At 54.9% G+C, this 17,244-nt stretch overlaps 6 protein-coding genes across 6 annotated transcripts; 4 read left to right on the forward strand and 2 right to left on the reverse strand.

Annotated features, from left to right (window-relative positions):
- The first annotated feature begins 137 nt into the window (after positions 1-137).
- Positions 138-5,099, forward strand: C7974DRAFT_382665 (UDP-glucose:sterol glycosyltransferase). The gene is made up of 4 exons (XM_046140699.1): positions 138-1,184; positions 1,231-1,671; positions 1,722-4,478; positions 4,529-5,099. The coding sequence occupies exons 1-4, from the start codon at positions 339-341 to the stop codon at positions 4,820-4,822; spliced, it is 4,338 nt and encodes a 1,445-aa protein (XP_046002735.1). The 5' UTR covers positions 138-338; the 3' UTR covers positions 4,823-5,099.
- Positions 5,100-5,297: 198 nt separating this feature from the next.
- Positions 5,298-8,395, forward strand: C7974DRAFT_419543 (uncharacterized protein). Its single transcript, XM_046144211.1, has 3 exons — positions 5,298-5,865; positions 5,913-7,319; positions 7,365-8,395. Exons 1-3 carry the CDS (start codon positions 5,615-5,617, stop codon positions 8,146-8,148), a joined length of 2,442 nt encoding a protein of 813 aa, XP_046002736.1. The 5' UTR covers positions 5,298-5,614; the 3' UTR covers positions 8,149-8,395.
- Positions 8,396-8,580: 185 nt separating this feature from the next.
- Positions 8,581-10,727, forward strand: C7974DRAFT_12134 (uncharacterized protein). Its single transcript, XM_046135156.1, has 3 exons — positions 8,581-8,824; positions 8,880-10,049; positions 10,102-10,727. The coding sequence occupies exons 1-3, from the start codon at positions 8,753-8,755 to the stop codon at positions 10,525-10,527; spliced, it is 1,668 nt and encodes a 555-aa protein (XP_046002737.1). The 5' UTR covers positions 8,581-8,752; the 3' UTR covers positions 10,528-10,727.
- A 254-nt stretch (positions 10,728-10,981) lies between these two features.
- C7974DRAFT_429967 (uncharacterized protein) lies at positions 10,982-12,597 on the reverse strand (the record flags this gene model as incomplete). The annotated part of the gene is made up of 2 exons (XM_046144673.1): positions 10,982-12,279; positions 12,327-12,597. 2 exons carry the CDS (start codon positions 12,595-12,597, stop codon positions 10,982-10,984), a joined length of 1,569 nt encoding a protein of 522 aa, XP_046002738.1.
- A 1,530-nt stretch (positions 12,598-14,127) lies between these two features.
- On the forward strand, positions 14,128-14,936 carry C7974DRAFT_419546 (GCN5-related N-acetyltransferase-like protein; the record flags this gene model as incomplete). Its single annotated transcript, XM_046144212.1, has 2 exons — positions 14,128-14,278; positions 14,331-14,936. The coding sequence occupies exons 1-2, from the start codon at positions 14,216-14,218 to the stop codon at positions 14,934-14,936; spliced, it is 669 nt and encodes a 222-aa protein (XP_046002739.1). The 5' UTR covers positions 14,128-14,215.
- An 80-nt stretch (positions 14,937-15,016) lies between these two features.
- Positions 15,017-17,028, reverse strand: C7974DRAFT_12151 (major facilitator superfamily domain-containing protein). The gene is made up of 3 exons (XM_046135160.1): positions 16,594-17,028; positions 16,020-16,544; positions 15,017-15,972 (listed from the first exon to the last, which is right to left on the reverse strand). The coding sequence occupies exons 1-3, from the start codon at positions 16,884-16,886 to the stop codon at positions 15,189-15,191; spliced, it is 1,602 nt and encodes a 533-aa protein (XP_046002740.1). The 5' UTR covers positions 16,887-17,028; the 3' UTR covers positions 15,017-15,188.
- Positions 17,029-17,244: the final 216 nt, after the last annotated feature.

The following is a 17,244-nucleotide window of genomic DNA, read 5'->3' on the forward strand; positions in this document are numbered from 1 at the left end:
AATGCTCCTGAAGAAGGATTGTTGAGTGGTGTTGCCTAGGCAGGTGCCCGGTCTAGCGACCAGTCATCTGGTGCATGGCGCCGGATGTTGGCGCTAATCGTCGTGCGTGCAGCTCCAGGCTCGTCATGCGGGTTGTCAGCGTATCAGTCCATCGATGTACTCGTTCAATATGTGACGATTTCCCCAAGGAGCTGCCCGTAGCAGTGAGCATCCCAACTGCAACGAACCCACACCATTCGTCCCGTTGCACGTACAAATCCCTTTGATCGGCACAGCAGCAACACCTCACCCCAACGACCTTCGCGCCCCCGACCGCGTGGCCGCGCCTACCATCCAAGATGTCGTCGCAGGACCGAGGGAGGGTCAGATCTGGCCGCAGGTTGTCGAAGAAACGGAGGGCATCGGAGAACAGATTATCGCTCGATGTACCAGAACGCTTCAAGGATGGAGACGACGCAGAGGATGATGTGACGGCGCCGAAGAGGAACGACACCGTGTCGATGAACCAGTCCATCTTCTCCATGATTGCTCGTGCGGGACAGCAGTCGCAGACCGATCTCGCAACCATGCAGGAGGTGGACTCGGGTGACAGCGACCAAGAGGGCAAGAGGCGCCAGCCCTTGCACAGCTTAGATGGCGCCGCGCGATTAAGCCGCCTAAGCTCTGCGAACGACTTTAACAGGGCACCAGAAGAGCTGCAGGATGACCGGAATCGGCAATCTAGGCAGCACCGCAGGGTGCTATCCGATCACAAGCTGTTGCGCTCCTTGCCCAGATTGAGAAATAGGGCAGATGCTAGGCCAGAGGGCCAACCTATGGACGAGATGTCATCCTCTCAGCTTCTAGCTCCGCGGCCACCGCCGCCGCCGCTTGGGTCTTCCTCCACAACCCCGACCGAACGATTGTCGAAGATCAAAACCAAACCGACTGCGGACGAAGACATACAAATCGAGAAGGCAAAGAGCTCAGGAAGAAGAAGCAGACACGGAAGCTCGGCAGCGACAATCAAGAGCTCAGGACCTGCCACTCTTGCACAGCGAATACAGCAAATTTTCCAGCTTGAAGAGGTAGAGGAGATCATTTCCGAGTACCCCTGCTGGTTGCTTCAGAGTATCCTGTTGCAAGGATACATGTACATCACTCAGAAACATATCTGCTTCTATGCATACATATCGAAGAAACATGTAAGCCTTCGAGTACATCTCTACGGCATATACTGACCCTTTACAGCACGATGTCAGCAAGACAGGTTACCTGTTCAAACGCGGTCGGTCCAAGTACAACAGATATTGGTTCATACTAAGAGGCGATGTTCTGTCCTACTATACCAACCCCGCCGAACTTTACTTCCCACGCAACCGCATCAATCTACAGTACGCCATATCCGCCGGGATTCTCGATAGCAAACAGAAACACGAAGAAGAAACTATATTCACTGTCACCACTGACCAACGCACGATTCAATTCAAGGCGGACAGTGCTGCGAGTGCGAAGGAATGGGTCAAATCCATCCAGAAAGTCATTTTCCGGACGCACAACGAAGGAAACAGTGTAAAGATCTCGCTCCCGATTCAAAATGTGCTCGAGATTGAAGAGAGCGCTATACTTGACTTTGCAAACACCGTCAAGGTCAGAGTGATCGACAATGACGAAACATTCGCAATCGACGAGGTATGTGCTGGTCACTTTGTTGTAGAATAGGCCTTGCTAACAGTGCATAGTACTTTTTCTCGTTCTTCAATAATGGACAGGATGCACTCAACGTTCTGAGGATCATGGTCAACGATAATGAGCACCACCAGGCGGCGGAATCTCGTGACAATGCTGATGTTGTCAGTCCAGCTACTCCAACAAAGGCTCAGGCGAAGTCAACAAGCAACCCGCCGATCGCTGAGCCGGTCCGTGCCACTCTTTCATCTCTACTAACACCACATGCTGGAAGGTCGAGTATCAGTGATGTATCTGCTCGATCCAGTGTGGACGCACACCGAAAGAGCCGGGACGCGCGGCGCAGCATGGATGCTAACCGTATGTTTCGCCGTCCAAGTCACGAGCTGCAACGTAGTTTTAGCAGAAATCGCTACGACTTGCAAACGACAAGCCGCCCTGGTGATAGTTCACCACTTTCACCCAGGATCACAGACACAGAATCGGCGACAACTTCACTCGAGCGCGATACTGAGTCCTCCGCCGCGATACAGTCTATAGACGAGAGCGATGCATCTGCATCTCAGATCCTGAACCGGTCAGACGTCTTCCGAGCTCCTGTGACCCAGTTACCTTTTACTACCTCTGATCAATCAGGCCCTTTAGCGCGTTATTCACAGGATACAACACGTTCATCAGGGCGAGGAAGGCAGCCACTAAAACCAGTGCAACATCTGAAGAGTGACAGCAACGCGAAGGCGGCGGCTCTCACACCTGAGACGACGGAAGATGATGTGGAAGCCGGTCTCGCTCAACCACGGTTGTCTGGCTCCTCGTCAGCGCTTCAAGATATCGCATCCTTTCCACTCAACAAAGCCACAGGCCTTGCGGGGTTCCTTCGCAATCGATCGAAGAAGATGGGTAACTTGCTTGCCACCGAGTCCATGGGCTACTATGAAAAGGTTTCTGGAATGTTGGCTGGAGGGCGCAAACACTACAACACAGCCGAAGGGCTCGAGACTGGGGATCAAGTGCATGGGTTTGAGGACGATGAAGACGCCGTCAAAGCCGCTGAAAACTTCAGGGAGCATTTCGCTTTTCCCGAGACGGAGATATTACATTCGTCCTTTTTCGCATCACTACAGCGAGTGTTGCCAAATTACGGCAAGATCTATATCAGCGGAAAATACTTTTGTTTCCGCAGCCTGATGCCTACATCGAAGACGAAGATCATCTTACCTCTGAAAGATATAGAGAACGTCAACAAGGAGAAGGGCTTTAGGATTGGCTACCACGGTCTTGCCATTGTCATTCGAGGACATGAAGAATTGTTTTTCGAATTCTCGAAAGCTGAGTACCGCGACGAATGCGCCATTACTGTACTTCGCATACTGGAGAATGCCAAATATCTGGAAGACAGAGACTCGTCTTCCTCGGGCATTGACAGCGACGACGAGGCGGCCAAAGCAGAGCACGATCTTCTCCAGCAAGCGCGTCAGGATACTGCTCAAGATCCACGAGCCGTCGCCTCCAACATCGTACGCGCCGCTGATCAGGAGCGCATTCCACTTATTTTTGATGATCCACTGGCTTCGTTTGTCGATTTCAAGCCAGCAGAATCTCTCACGGTTGTTTGCCTTACTATTGGGTCTCGTGGGGACGTACAGCCTTATATCGCGCTGTGCAAAGAGCTTTTGAAGGAAGGCCACAAACCGCGAATAGCAACGCACGCAGAGTTCGAACCATGGGTCCGAGGGCATGGCATCGACTTTGCGCCTGTTGACGGAAACCCGGCCGAGCTTATGCGGATCTGTGTCGAGCACGGCATGTTTACGTACGGGTTTATGAAGGAAGCAAACTCCAAATTCCGCGGCTGGCTCGACGATGTCTGCAGCTCTGCATGGCGGGCGTGCCAGGGTGCCGATGTGCTGATCGAGAGTCCCAGTGCGATGGCCGGCATCCATATTGCAGAGTCGCTCGAGATCCCATACTTCCGCGCTTTCACTATGCCGTGGACACGAACTCGAGCTTACCCACATGCTTTCTCGGTCTTGGAAAAGAAGATGGGAGGAGGCTACAACAGCATCACTTACATCACGTTCGATGCAATCTTCTGGACGGCCATATCCGGACAGATTAACAAGTGGCGCCGCCGTGAATTGGGCCTGCAGAACACATCGCAAGCTAAGATGCAGGCGAATTCTCGTCCGTTCTTGTACAACTTCAGCCCTCACGTGGTCCCTCCGCCACTCGACTGGCCGGACTGGATCCGCGTTACTGGTTACTGGTTCTTAGATGAGGCTGACATGTACGAGCCGCCTGCTGATCTGAAAGCCTTCATCGAGCAGGCTCGCAAGGACGACAAAAAGCTCGTTTACATTGGATTTGGATCTATCGTTATCGATGACCCTGCGGCTCTGACGAAGACGGTGGTTGACTCGGTCCTTAAGGCAGATGTGCGTTGTGTCTTATCAAAGGGCTGGTCAGATCGTTTGGAGACGAAGGATGCATCCAAACCCGAGATCCCTCTCCCAGCCGAAGTTTTCCAAATCCAGGCTGCGCCGCACGATTGGCTGTTTAAGCAGATGGATGCTGCAGTGCATCACGGTGGGTCTGGCACGACGGGGGCAAGCCTGCGAGCGGGCATTCCAACAATCATCAAGCCTTTCTTCGGAGACCAGTACTTCTTCGCCCAGCGTGTTGAAGATCTCGGTGTTGGTGTGTGGCTCAAAAAGGTCAACACGAGTGTGTTCAGTCGAGCGCTGTGGGAGGTGACTAACAGTCAGCGCATGATTGTCAAGGCAAAGGTGCTGGGCCAGAAGATCCGCAAGGTACGCGACGGAAGTCAACTCTCACCGCGACATGCACTGACTCGAGGCAGGACAATGGCGCGCAGGTTGCGATCCAGACGATTTATCGCGAGCTCGATCGCGCCCGCACACTCATCAACAAGCACGCCAAGCAGGACGGCGACGACCACACAGACGAGTTTGAAGATGACTGGACGATGGTCGAAGATGCGGAGGAGGTCGACGTCGGTCCTTTCGAGGCGCAGCGTGCCGTCGCGGGAATGACTCAGGACGCTTCTCGGACAGGAGGAGGCTCGCTGGTGCTGGGGAGCATGGTGCTTAGGGGCGCACAGAGGCGCATATCAGAGTCTGCGAGCAGAGACTGAGGGTTCAGCGGCAGGGCTTATTTTTTCTGGCAGCATGGCGTTTGAGGAGCTGGGGAGAGGGATGCACGATAGACACAACCGCTGACGACACAGCGAGCTAGGCGCGTAATTAGATGATTGTAATGCCCGACGGCTGCCTGCTGTCTGACGGCGAGGCGTGACGGTGCGCGAGCTGCAAACAACGGGCCTGCGCACGTGTGCACGTGTCACTGCACCAGAGCTCGCTCCGGCAGCCCTAGCCCTAAACCGAGCCAGGCAGTGTCGCAGACAATGCCCCCCCTCCCCACGGCAGCGGACAGGCAGGCGGCGGCGGCGGTGCAGGCGCGTGCGGGCGTGTGCAGGCGTGGGCGACGGAGGCAGGCCTTTGTCTGATGCTGCGTCGACTGGCGTCGTGCACGCGCCAAGCTGCTAACACGGTCGACGACGCATTTAAACAAGCTCCAAGCCCCTCCTTGGGGAGCTCCAGCTGCCTTTGCGACCACGAACGGCCTTCGACACACACGCGCCACACCCCTGCTCGACGCCACGGCTCCGCACCGCCGCGCACTGCTCTGCCTGCACCTGCACCTGCACCTGCACCGCCGTCCCTCGCGCGCTGCCCCCCGGCGCCCATTGCCTGCGAGCCTGCGAGCCTGCAAGTCTGCGAGGCCCGCGCCGCCAGCTCCAGCGTCGCCAGCTCGCGCCTGCGCCGCCCGCCCGAATGCGACAGCCTGCGCGACGCGCCGCCCCCCAACACCCGCAGCACGCCGCCCCCGCCCGCCCGCTCGAGCGCATGCATCGCCTCGACGCGGCATGAAGATCTCATCGCCCCCGGGGCTGCACTATCCCATCACGGTGCTCGAGCTGCTGAAGAAGCCCGATGACGGCGTCCAGCGCTCCGAGCGCCTGTTCACGTACACGTACGAGAGCACCGTGACCGAGACGAACAAGTGGGGAGAGGAGAAGACGCGCAAGAAGACGCTGACCACGCACTTCGCCGCCAGCACCGACGGCCGCATCGCGCGCTGGTACATCCGCGCCGGCGCCGTCGTCGCGCGCCCCGGGTCCGCCAGCCCCGCCCCTGCCTGCGCGCCCGCTAACCTGTGTGCAGCACCGCCATCGTCGACATCGAGGAGCCATGCACCCACGAGATCCAGTTCGGCGGCCTCTGCGCCGAGTGCGGCCAGGACATGACCCAGATCGACCATCTCACCCTGCGCAGCAACACGGACCGCGCCACCGTCAATATGACCCACGACAACGTCGCCCTGCTCGTCAGCCACGACGAGGCCCTGCGCGGCGAGGAGGAGACCAAGAAGCGCCTGCTGGACTCGTCCAAGCTGACGCTCATCGTCGACCTCGACCAGACTGTCATCCACACCACCTGCGAGCGCACCATCGCCGAGTGGAAGGCCGACCCCGACAATCCCAACCACGACGCCGTCAAGGACGTCGAGGGCTTCCAGCTCGCCGACGACACCGTGTCCAACGTGGCCGCCAACTGGTATTACGTCAAGAAGCGCCCCGGACTGCAGGCCTTCTTCGACCGCGTGTCGACCAAGTACGAGATGCACGTCTACACCATGGCCACTCGCGCATACGCCCAAGCAGTGTGCCAAATCATTGACCCCGAGCGCAAGTACTTTGGCGACCGCATCCTCAGCCGCGACGAGAACTACACGGACAAGCTCAAGAGCCTGCAGCGCCTCTTCTATCACAACACATCCATGGTAGTCATCATCGACGACAGGGCAGACGTGTGGCAGTACAGCCCCCACCTCGTGCGCGTCCCCGTCTTCAATTTCTTCCCGGGCGCCGGCGACATAAATGCAAGCTTTCTGCCCAAACAGCAGGAGCTCGTCACCCAATCTAAACCTCTTGCAGCGTCGCCCGTCAAGCCCGAAGCTGCTCCCGTCGCCGCCCCTGGTCTCGGCAAGCCTACTGCAGCCACGCCAGCAGAGGGCATCAACGGCGTTGGTGAAGCACTCGAACAACAGCTGTTGTCTATGGCATCTCCAGAAACGCTAGACGAGCAGACCAAGGAGCAAGAAAGAGTGATTGTTGCACAACAAACAGAGCGGCCTCTGCTGCAACAACAGCTCATGCAGGACAAAGCAGACGAGGAGGCCGAGGCCGAGGCCGAGGCAGAAGCAGAAGCAGAAGCAGAGGCAGAAGTAGAGACGAGCGAAGAGCATGACGCTGCGAACGGCGATTCACAACATGTCGACCCCCCCAAACACCGACACAGCATCCTGCATAATGATGATCGAGGCCTAGATGTCATTGAAAATAACCTCAACCGAGTGCATGCGGCCTTTTACGACGAGTACAGGACAGCAAAGGCAGTCGGGCCGGCAGGACGGGTGGCTGCGCTCAAGGGCGAGAGGAGCCCGAAGAAGCGCCCTATTGACTCTATCCCCGATGTCGCAGAGTTGATGCCGGCGATGAAAAAGCAAGTGCTTGACAACACGGTCGTGGTGTTTTCTGGCATCATACCACTCGGCGTTGACGTTCAGACGTAAGTGTTGCTTCGCTACCTACTACTTAACGCTAACGACACCAGAACTGATTACGCGCTTTGGATCAAGAGCTTTGGCGCCGAAGTGTCGACCAACGTGGACCGGCGAACAACGCACGTCATTGCCAACCCTGACCTGAAGACCACCAAGGTTAAGAAAGCCGCACGCTATGAGAAGATTAAGATAGTCAATCCCGAGTGGATGTTCCAGAGCTGCTCAAGATGGGAGCGTGTTGACGAGACACCCTACCTCATCAAGGTCGATCCAGCTGAGCGCGGGGCGTCGCCCTTCCATGATGACAGCCTTGAGGGTTCGGGTGGAGAGGAGGCAGATGGGCTCGTGGATTCGCCAGTAACGCTCAACTTGACGGCTGACAACTGGGACTCGGTGGATAATGAATTAGCCGAGTTCATGGAGGGCGACGACACAGACGGCTCACATGGGTCGGACTCGGACAGCGAGCGGTCCGATGATAGCACGGCGTCGACCTCGAGCCGGAAGCACAAGAAACGAAAGCGTACCAACGGCAACACGACTGACGGCAGCGAGGCATACGAGAGCGACAGCAGTGTGACAAGCACATCCCGCCTGCAGCGGCGGAAGAAGCGAACCATGGAGCGCGTGACATCACTGGCAAATGTCGTCACGGCGGAAAAGTCGTCAGGTCTACCGACACCGGAAGCAACAGGGGTAGAGGCGCTGCCGGCAGAGGAGCTGAAGCAAGGTCCTGAAGAGAACGGGGTTGCGCCAGATCTGCAGGCGGACAACGACGACGCGCTCGAGGCCGAGCTTCTGGCGGGATTCGACAGCAGCGACGAGGAGGCATGAGCGTGCGCAGTGGAGGGGGGACGTGCGTTTGACAGCATCTGATTTGCCTGCATAGCGTGGTGTTTGGCATTTGGCGTTCTTTGGGGGACATGTTTGGTCACTGGGTCACTGGGTTCTGGTTCGTGGCCTGCACAGGGCACTCTTGCATGTACTGTGCCATGCACGTTTATGTATTCAACTCTGTACACATGAGGCGCTCTTGCATGTGCTGTGCCATGCGCGCCCATGTATGCGATTCTGTACACACCTGTGGGCGAGACGGTGGCTCACGTGATGCGCCGAGCGTGAGCGAGCGGAGGCGCCGTGTGGCTGTGCGCTGGGCGTGGCGCGCGGCGAGCTTGCCAGCTTCGCGGCGGGGACGGCGGACGTGAGCAGTGAGGCTGGAGGCGGTTGCTGCAGCGCTCGCCCACGCCGTCTCTCCCTCTGTCCCCACTGCGACCGGTCAGGCCGAGCATCGCCCCGTCACCAGGCAGCAGCCACGCCCACAGCCGCGAGACGCTCGCGACGCCCACGGCCCTCCGCCCGCCCTCTCCACATAAACAAGCACCGCCGGGCCGCCGCCGCAACCGCAGACTGCTCCAGGCCCCCACGACGCCGCACGGCCATGTCTCCGCAAATCCCCAGCCCGGACTTCACGAAGCTGCCCACGGATCTCAAGACGCTGGTGGTCGACCACGCAAGTAGCACCACGCAGCCTGTGTCTCTCGGGCGCCCCGCTAAGCACGTTGCAGATCACCCGTCCCACCGACCTCCAGAGTCTGTGTCTCACATCCAAGCAGCTGCGCGACATCACCGTCCGCCGCCTCTACCGCGACGTCACCATCGATGTCGGCTCCAGCAAGGACACGCGCCTCGGCGCCTTCCTCAACCCCAAGAACATCGGCCTGCAGCACATCCGCAAGCTCGATCTGTACCTCACCGACGTGCTTGACAAGTGCAATCAGATCCACCAGGCCAACTTCGCCGTGCGCATGATCCTGGAGCTGCTCCCCGAAAACATTCTCGACAAGTTCTCGTGGCACCCGTGGTCGCCCTTCTCCGCCGACAACCTGGTGCTGCTGTACAAGAAGCAGAAGCGCCTGAAGTGGGCGGAGAGCATTGCCCTCGATAGAAACGTCTTGGAAGAACTGCAGAAGATACCCGGCCTCAACGAGCAGCTTACTAATGTTCGCAAGATTGGCCTTTACCCAGACTCTCGAGAGGTCCTCGACTACTGCCATTTTCTTCTAAAACACACCTCCAATCTCGACAAGATCACCATACATGCGAGTTTCGAGGACAGCGATGTGCCCATACCAGACCGAGAATTGAACGACTCGTCCACTGGGCCTGGCTTGATCACCTCTACCATGTTCAGCCATATGCAGCCTTTCTCCAAGTGCACCCCCCTCGCCCTCAAAGAGATCACCCTGCAGAAGCTAGGCCTGCGCTATGCCGCAGATACGTACTGCAAAATCATCGACTTTCGCACCGTAAACAGCATTAGGGTCTTTAGCTGTACTGGCACTGATGCTCTTTTCGCCGAGCTGAGCAAGAGCACCAAGTTGCCACAAAAGTTGGAGACTCTCGAGGTCAAATTCACCGACAACGGCGAAAACGATGGGTTGGGAGCCCTGGACGGCTTTTTGTGCCTTGTAGCTGGTATCAAAGTACTCACACTGGACTACTCAAAGGTGAACAGCTTACCCGCATCGGCCGGTATTGTGAGGCACGGAAAGTCTCTCAAGCAGCTCAGTGTACATGCTTCGAGGGCGCCTGATGAGTGCGATGATGAGCTGGTCTACGACTATGCATCCTTCTCATCAATCTGCAAAGACTGCACATTACTTGAGCAGCTCTCATTGGCGTTTCCACACGTGAGCGTCGTCCGCCCCAAGAGCGACAGCTTCATCAACTTTGAAGTATATTTCTTCATCTACCATTCCTCTGCAGTGTGTACTGACGCTATTCCAGAACTGTCTCGGCGATCTGCCCAGCCTTGTAACCCTCAACGTTACTACGTGGCCAACAACGCGGCCTGCATCTAGTAAACTGCCCCGCAAGATCTATGAGCACCTCCTCGCTGGACTCGCCCAGCAAGCTTTTGAAAACGGCACTAGATACGCCAAACTCCAAGACCGGAGCTCAAAGTTGGCTGTCATTGCTTTTGGTGCATCGGACCGCGTATACGACCGCGAAGACAGCGAGAACCAGTTCATCTTTGTAAAAGGACGACAGACAGATCCACTGGGTAACGAAAGGAGCACAGCCGTGCAGATTGGGTGGTGCCTGAGAAAGTTTGTGGACGCGGGTGTGAAGAGCGATGTGCTTGATTTTTCGTTGAGTCATTCGAGTAGGCCACCGACAGAGGATCCGCCAAGTAGCGATGACTCTGATTAGAGGTTAGCGCTGCCACATCGGCGGCTTGTGGGAACAACGACGGACTTGCTGGAGTGGGCTCCATTGAGTAAAGCTAGGGGAAGCGGTTGAGTTTCACGATGAAGCATTATACCCAAGGGCTGTGTACTTGACGAATGACTCGAATGCGTTTTCTTACTTTGAGCACTGCCACGTAATACGACTCGGTCGGCGCTACATTGGACGGCAGCTGGTGATCATTAGATGACGCACTCTCATTTAGCCATGAGTATAACATGTACGCTCGCCATGGCAGTGAAAACTTGTTCACAGAGTACGTTGATCAAATTGATGTGTATTTATTCGCTAATATGTGATGGAAACGCCAGTCATAGCTGAGGACGCCGTTGAAAACGTAAAGTAGAAGCCGGGCTATCGTTCAATTCAAACACTAATCATGTACAATCATCCTTGCCGTCAAGAAGAAACAATCATCCTAAAGCGTCAAAAACATAGCAGCGACCAGCGCCACCACGAAGCTGATGGTAGCGCTGCCACCAACCTTGCTCCCGGCACCATGGATGCCGAGAATCTCAGCCTGTCGCGAGAAAGTGACATTCTGCGGGATCGACTCGTTCAAGCACTGGCCATTAGCAATGTCCAGGCCCCGGAGATCATCAGGCACGTGGAAGAACATGTAACTGCGGTTGTTCAGGCCCTTGAAACCCTCGGTGTTGTATGGGAACCAGTCGTCGCTGTCGGTGGCCGATGTGTTGCGCAGGAAAATGCATTGGACTTGGTTGGGGAAATCGTGCGCGAGTTGGGGATAGTCGCTCATGACGTCTGAGTTGGATGTGTCCGCGATAAGGACGAATTTTCGCTGGGGAAATGTGGCGAAGACTTTCTCGAGGAGGTATTTTCGGATGGAAAGGGTCGCGCTCACGTCGGAGAAGTTCAGGGGCCGGGTGTCGAACGAGCCGCCGGGGTAGGTCTTGTAGATGAAGTCCATGTAGTTGCGGGTGGCTTGCTCAGGTGTGGTGGTCAGGTAGTGGAAGTGCGTGCTGTTTGGCAGAGTCTGCGACCAATTGCGGTAGATGTCAGGCATGTTCATCCATTGCGTAAAGTTACGAGCAAAGGAGTTCAGGAGGCCTTCTTTGGGATCGTAGATCTTGGTCACTCGGAGGATGTCGTCGATATCCGAGATGAAGGTGATGCCTGTAGGAGGGACGAGGAAGGCAGTGGCATTGCCAGTGTTTGTGCCATTCGTGTGGACATTAAGGCGCTGCACGTTCTCGGTCTCGTTGCCATTGAGTAGACCGTTGCTCTGAATTTGTACAAAGACGTCAAAGTCTCCTTGATCGGTGGTCTCGTAAGGCAGAGTGACGGTCTGATTTCCTCCAGGCGCAGTGATAGCGTTGCCGCCTCCGGGCTCACCGTCACCGCCCTGCATTGGCGCTGGCTCGAGTGTCATTGTGACATTCTCGTCGCCTTGTTGAACAATGAAGATAGACCTTGTTAGGTTACGTGCATTGGCCTTCTGGTCATCCGGCAGCTCTTCTACGCTGGTGTCGATAAGAAAGACGTTGGCGAGATCATCAATCTTTGACTGAGAAATGTTGGGGATCTTGTAGACATTGCCATGGAAGCGAACGTTCCAACCCTGATCTGTCCAGTTGGCGTAGGGCGGGACGTTGAGAACCTGAGTGGGTATCGCAGCGAGATCGTTGTCGCCAATACCCAAGCTTGACATAACGTTGGTACCTGTGGGAAGATTTTCGAACCAACCTGGGATGCCTACTCTGGTCAACACAAGCTTTGTTAGCGCAACGCGGAAAGCTTACCATCTGTGAAGAATGAAGGCAAATCTGTCCCGAGGACGCTACCCCAAGACTTGGCTACGCCTTCAACACCACTCTTGATGTCGTCTAGGATGTTTCGTCTCTCCACATAGCTATACCTGTCGTCGAAGCGAATCGCCGCGGGAGTTACAACGGGCTCCAGAACTTCGACTTGCGCAGGCACAGCCGTAGGCTCCGGTAAGGTGAAAGCGTGTGCAAGACCCAGAGTCGCGCTCAGTAGGACGGTGCGCTGCGAGATTTTTAGGGCCGCCATGTTGTTATGCTCGTGCTGTCAGGGGTGATCGAGTATAAACGTGTGCTGATGCCGTGCGGATACGGGAATTGATCGACCGTACTGCGTCAATGGCAGGCACAGTCAAAGGTGAAGACGGAGAACGAGCGACTGACGAGATAACCTGAAAAGTCGATCGTGAGCGGCGCAGACGTGTTTTGTCACCACGTCGACCCCAGCAAGTTTCACGTAGCGGCTTGTGTTGTGGCTGCGCCGTTCTATGATGTCATACACTGGCGCCGTCAAAGCTTGTTTACAATGCTTAGAACGGCTAGAGCGTCCAGTCAAGGCCCGATCTCAAACCACAAATTCCTTACGTCGTCAGAGTTGCACTCTGTGCGAACAGAGCGGCCACAGTCTACTGCAGAAACGTTCGCCAATGCTTTATAGCCAGATGCACTTGCAGGCTGGGCGAAGTAAGCGGACTTTGGACACGATCAAATAACCCGAGCATAGCATCAAATGCACACGCTATCAAAGCAATAGGCATTCAGAGCCGAAGTGATCTTCGCCTTATGTCTCTCATTCCACGGTGTTCGTGACCATGATGAGAACCTTGGACTGCGAAGTCTTGGTGACAACGTCAGTCGAAATATCAGGTGCAACTCCTCCGGCTAGGATTTGGGCTTGAGGATGTGACCCATTAATCAAGTCCAAGTTGGCATACAACAGGATTGAGAGCCACTTCAACGCGATGTGACCCCTGACTCTAACAGATCCGCCGGGCAATTCTTTCAAACAGAGTCTAAGGCCTCCATTCCTGCAGCCAGCGTCCGATTTTAGGCCCCAATTGACTACAATACCCGCACGGAGGCGAGTATTCGAATAGAAATAAGCAAGTTGCTTGTAGGCACATGGTTGTCATGGTCCATTCTTCCAATCTCTCTCGTGTCATATTGTGTTTGGATCTATTTAAGATGCGGGTCATCTACATGTTATTTCTATTGACAGTTGGCGCGTTGAGGTCCACGACGGTATATCCAGCCCAATGTGAACACCCCAGATCGTTTGGAAATCTAGCTGATTCCCTTATAGCTAGTACCATTGCGACGGGAGGTGTCGAGGGATCTGGCGAATTCATGATGAGTATCCCGGTAAGGGCCAGTGTACTCCTCCATGAGGTGTTGTGCTACCTTATCCATAATATACCCGTGTGCATACGCCTTGTGTCATTATTTGAGGAGATTATACATTGATACTACACTGTGCACAACCTCGCAAGACATTCGATGCTTCTGACGAGCCCCGTCACAGGTACCTGACGATTGCAACGTAATGAAGCAGATCATCTAGGCCATATCCGAGTTAGTCTGTATGTGTTACGGCCGTCAATTCGCACATCCGCATTGTATATACGTTGAGTTGATTCCTGATACAGGCTGGCTACTTCTGTGTTCCGGGACCCTCCATCGCGATTCTAAGTATCCATTCAGTTACGAATGGCGCCAATGGCGACCCCGCTCTCCGCCGTGGACAAGAAACAGGCCGCCCGGCTTCCGGCCCGAGTGCCCTACCTAATCGCGTTGAGGTCTTAAAGTAGCCAGCAACTCAGCAAAATGCAGAATAAACCATCGTTGGTATCCAAAATTGTTTCGGCAACATGTCAGTGCCCTTTGTGCGACGCTATGATCCAACTCGAGACTTCGAGAATGGCCTTCACGTTGTAAGTTAAGACGGAAGATAACTTTGATTGCTTCATGCTCATCGATCTGGAGTTCTTCGCCACAATCGAACCAAAGCTGGATTGGGAGCCAACACGTACGATCGGCTCTTATCTCTGGTATAGAGTCTATGTATACCTAGCATCCGCTACTTGCTTTGTGCTCGACGATGGTAATGGACGCGCCGTTGGCTATTGTATTGGAACAGCCGACACATCAAAGTTTGCAGAGAAATGGCGCGAGGAGTTTGTTCCCACAGTAGACCTTGAGCAAGTTCCTAAGCCCGGTGTGCAGACTGAAGATCCTTTGATGGAGAAGGAAGAGACCAGAGGCTTCAGACAGGCAGTACACAACGCTGAATGCAGTGGCTTACAAGCATGGCCGAAAGAACTGGCGAAATATCCGGCGCATATGCACATCGATATTTTGCCTGAGTTCCAGAGGAAAGGTTGGGGATCAATCCTCATCAATCAACTCTTTGATGCAGTGAAACGCGAGGGTGCGCCTGGAATACACCTCGACATGGTCCGATGGAATACAACAGGGAAAAGCTTCTACAAGAAGATCGGCTTTGAAAACTGCTCTCTGGTGCTAGATGATGGGAAGAGTGGGGAGACTGGGGTGAACGACATCGTTTTGACACTGGTGAAATCATTCTAAGTCTCGGCTTCCAACAATTAGATAGCATGCGAACACATATAAGGGAAGTTGTTGAAGATCTGGATGTGAAGGACAGTCAAATTGCTGTCTCATCGTTCTGCCGTGATAATTTTCACACTGATCAGTGCCTGTGAAGTGCGCTACTGATGCCAGACCACAGTCGACTTGCACACAACATTCCTATTTCTACAGGAAATATTGTTCTGCATGGGTCCAAACAAGATAAGGATGACAAGGCACGGCTCTGGTAATCTAGTCTCTCTTCATGCCAACCTTTCCAATGCCCCGTAATCCCCACGCAAACAGAACTCCTGTGCCACAACTCAGTGCAAACACATACCAGAAAGCAGCGCGATAACCTTCCATCAGTGCGGTCGGACTTTCCTTGTCTGGATTCTTCGAGTGTTGGGTGACGCTTGCTGCAATGACAGCACCTGTGGCAAGACCCACGCTCTTGCCGATCTGAGCAACGGTATTGAACACACTCCCCGCAAGTGCTTGATCGCGTGCTGGGAAGACAGCCGTAATGACCAGATTCGATATAGTGAAGAGGACATCTGCACCAACGGGATTGAGAAAGACAGCCGGGAAAGCACAGGCCCAATACGTCCACTCCGGCTGGATGACACACATGAGTAGCGAGCCGATACTGGTCAAACCGACGCCAATCAGACAGGCCAAGTCAGCACGGACTCGGTGCGCGACGAGGCCCATGACTACGTTCGACAGTGCACCACCGATAGGCGTCGGTAGAAACCGCAGACTTGTTTGGATAGGCGAGATCTCTTGAACATCCTGGAAGTACAGTGTCTGGAATGTTTCCACGGCATTGAAGGTACCCCAGATGATGAAGACACCGGCGCAGATCACACTGAATATACGATTGCGCCAAAGAGAGTTGGGGATTACCGCTGGGCGACCAAGCTTTTCCTGTCGCCCGACCCAGAGGATGAAGGAGGGGATTAGGGCAACGCCGAGGACAAGAGTGGATAGCGTTTCCGCTTCCTTGATTTTTTCGGTTTGCTTTGCTATCACGCTAGGGACTGTCAATATCAGGTAACAGGCAGTCATGTGGAGGCTCACCTGAAGCAGAAGGATAGAAGTGCTATGGCCGCACTTCCAATTGAAATACCAATCCAGTCGATGTCGTTCTTCAGGCGAGACCAGACACCTTCTTGTTCGTTCGGAACTTTGGGCAGCCCTACTGCAGCTACCGCAAAAACGACACTGTTGATGATGGCTGAGATGTGAAATGCCCACCGCCACCCAATAGTCTCAGCAAAAACACCACCAAGCACCAGCCCGATGCTGAATCCAATTGGCTGGCCTCCCCCCATTGAGGCAAATGCAATGTTCCTGCTCTTGCCCTGTGGGAAGGTACTGGTAATGATGCTCACCGCTGAAGGGAGACAGAATGATATGGCGATTCCGGCAAAGCCACGGAACACAATTATCTGGGTGCTAGTTTCCGCTAGACCACAGGCGAGCGTAAATCCAGCCTGGAGAAAGCACCCGATCAGATACATGGGTCTGGAGCCAACGACGTCTGCGATGGAGCCGAACAAGAGCAGGGTACAACCGCAAGTGAGAGCGTAGATTGAGATGGGCCTGCAGCGGATTAACACCAAGTATATGTACTCCAGAACGGCGTCCATACCATAGAAGTATATCAGGGCCCAACTTCAATTCCTTTGCAATCGATGGTAGCGCCACTGCGACAACACCACTAAGCATTGAGCTAGTCATGGTCACAAATACTACCGTTAGCATGACGATTGCCGTTGTCTTGTTGTCTGGCTTTCCCAGCACTTCGGCTGAGACGGCATTCTGAGGGTCTGTAGCCAATAATAGTGGATCACTGCCTTTCTGAAAAACGCTGGGCTGATGCGTGATAGCCTGCGTGGTTTCGGGGTAGCTTTGCAACTCAATGGACGTTGAGGCCCGCGACATGGTCAAGACGTTGGTTACGGGATAACAGAGTTGGCAAGGATCAGGAGTTGGTGCAGCTGACGATTGACCTGTCACTTGGAATATAAGATGGAGCTACAGTGTTGACTTATAAGCGTTCTGCCGCGCGCCTCAGCGAGCATGACGTTGCTAGCGCTAGATGGATGCAGCGGGTCCGTCGCTTTGTCGACGCCCTACTGTCAAAACAAAATGACAAGTCTACAGGCCTGCAAGCTGTGACTGGATAGCGTCGGGCGCCCTGGCAATCAGTATGTCGGCCGGCTACAGATGACGGGAAATTCTGCGATGGGAAACTTGTGGGATTGCGGAGCGGTGGAGATTCGCGGAGGTCATTCAAGGG

The sequence above is a fragment of the Boeremia exigua genome (genome assembly GCF_020726555.1).
Source record: "Boeremia exigua strain MPI-SDFR-AT-0100 chromosome Unknown C7974scaffold_1, whole genome shotgun sequence".
In the NCBI taxonomy this organism is placed as follows: Eukaryota; Fungi; Ascomycota; class Dothideomycetes; order Pleosporales; family Didymellaceae; genus Boeremia; species Boeremia exigua.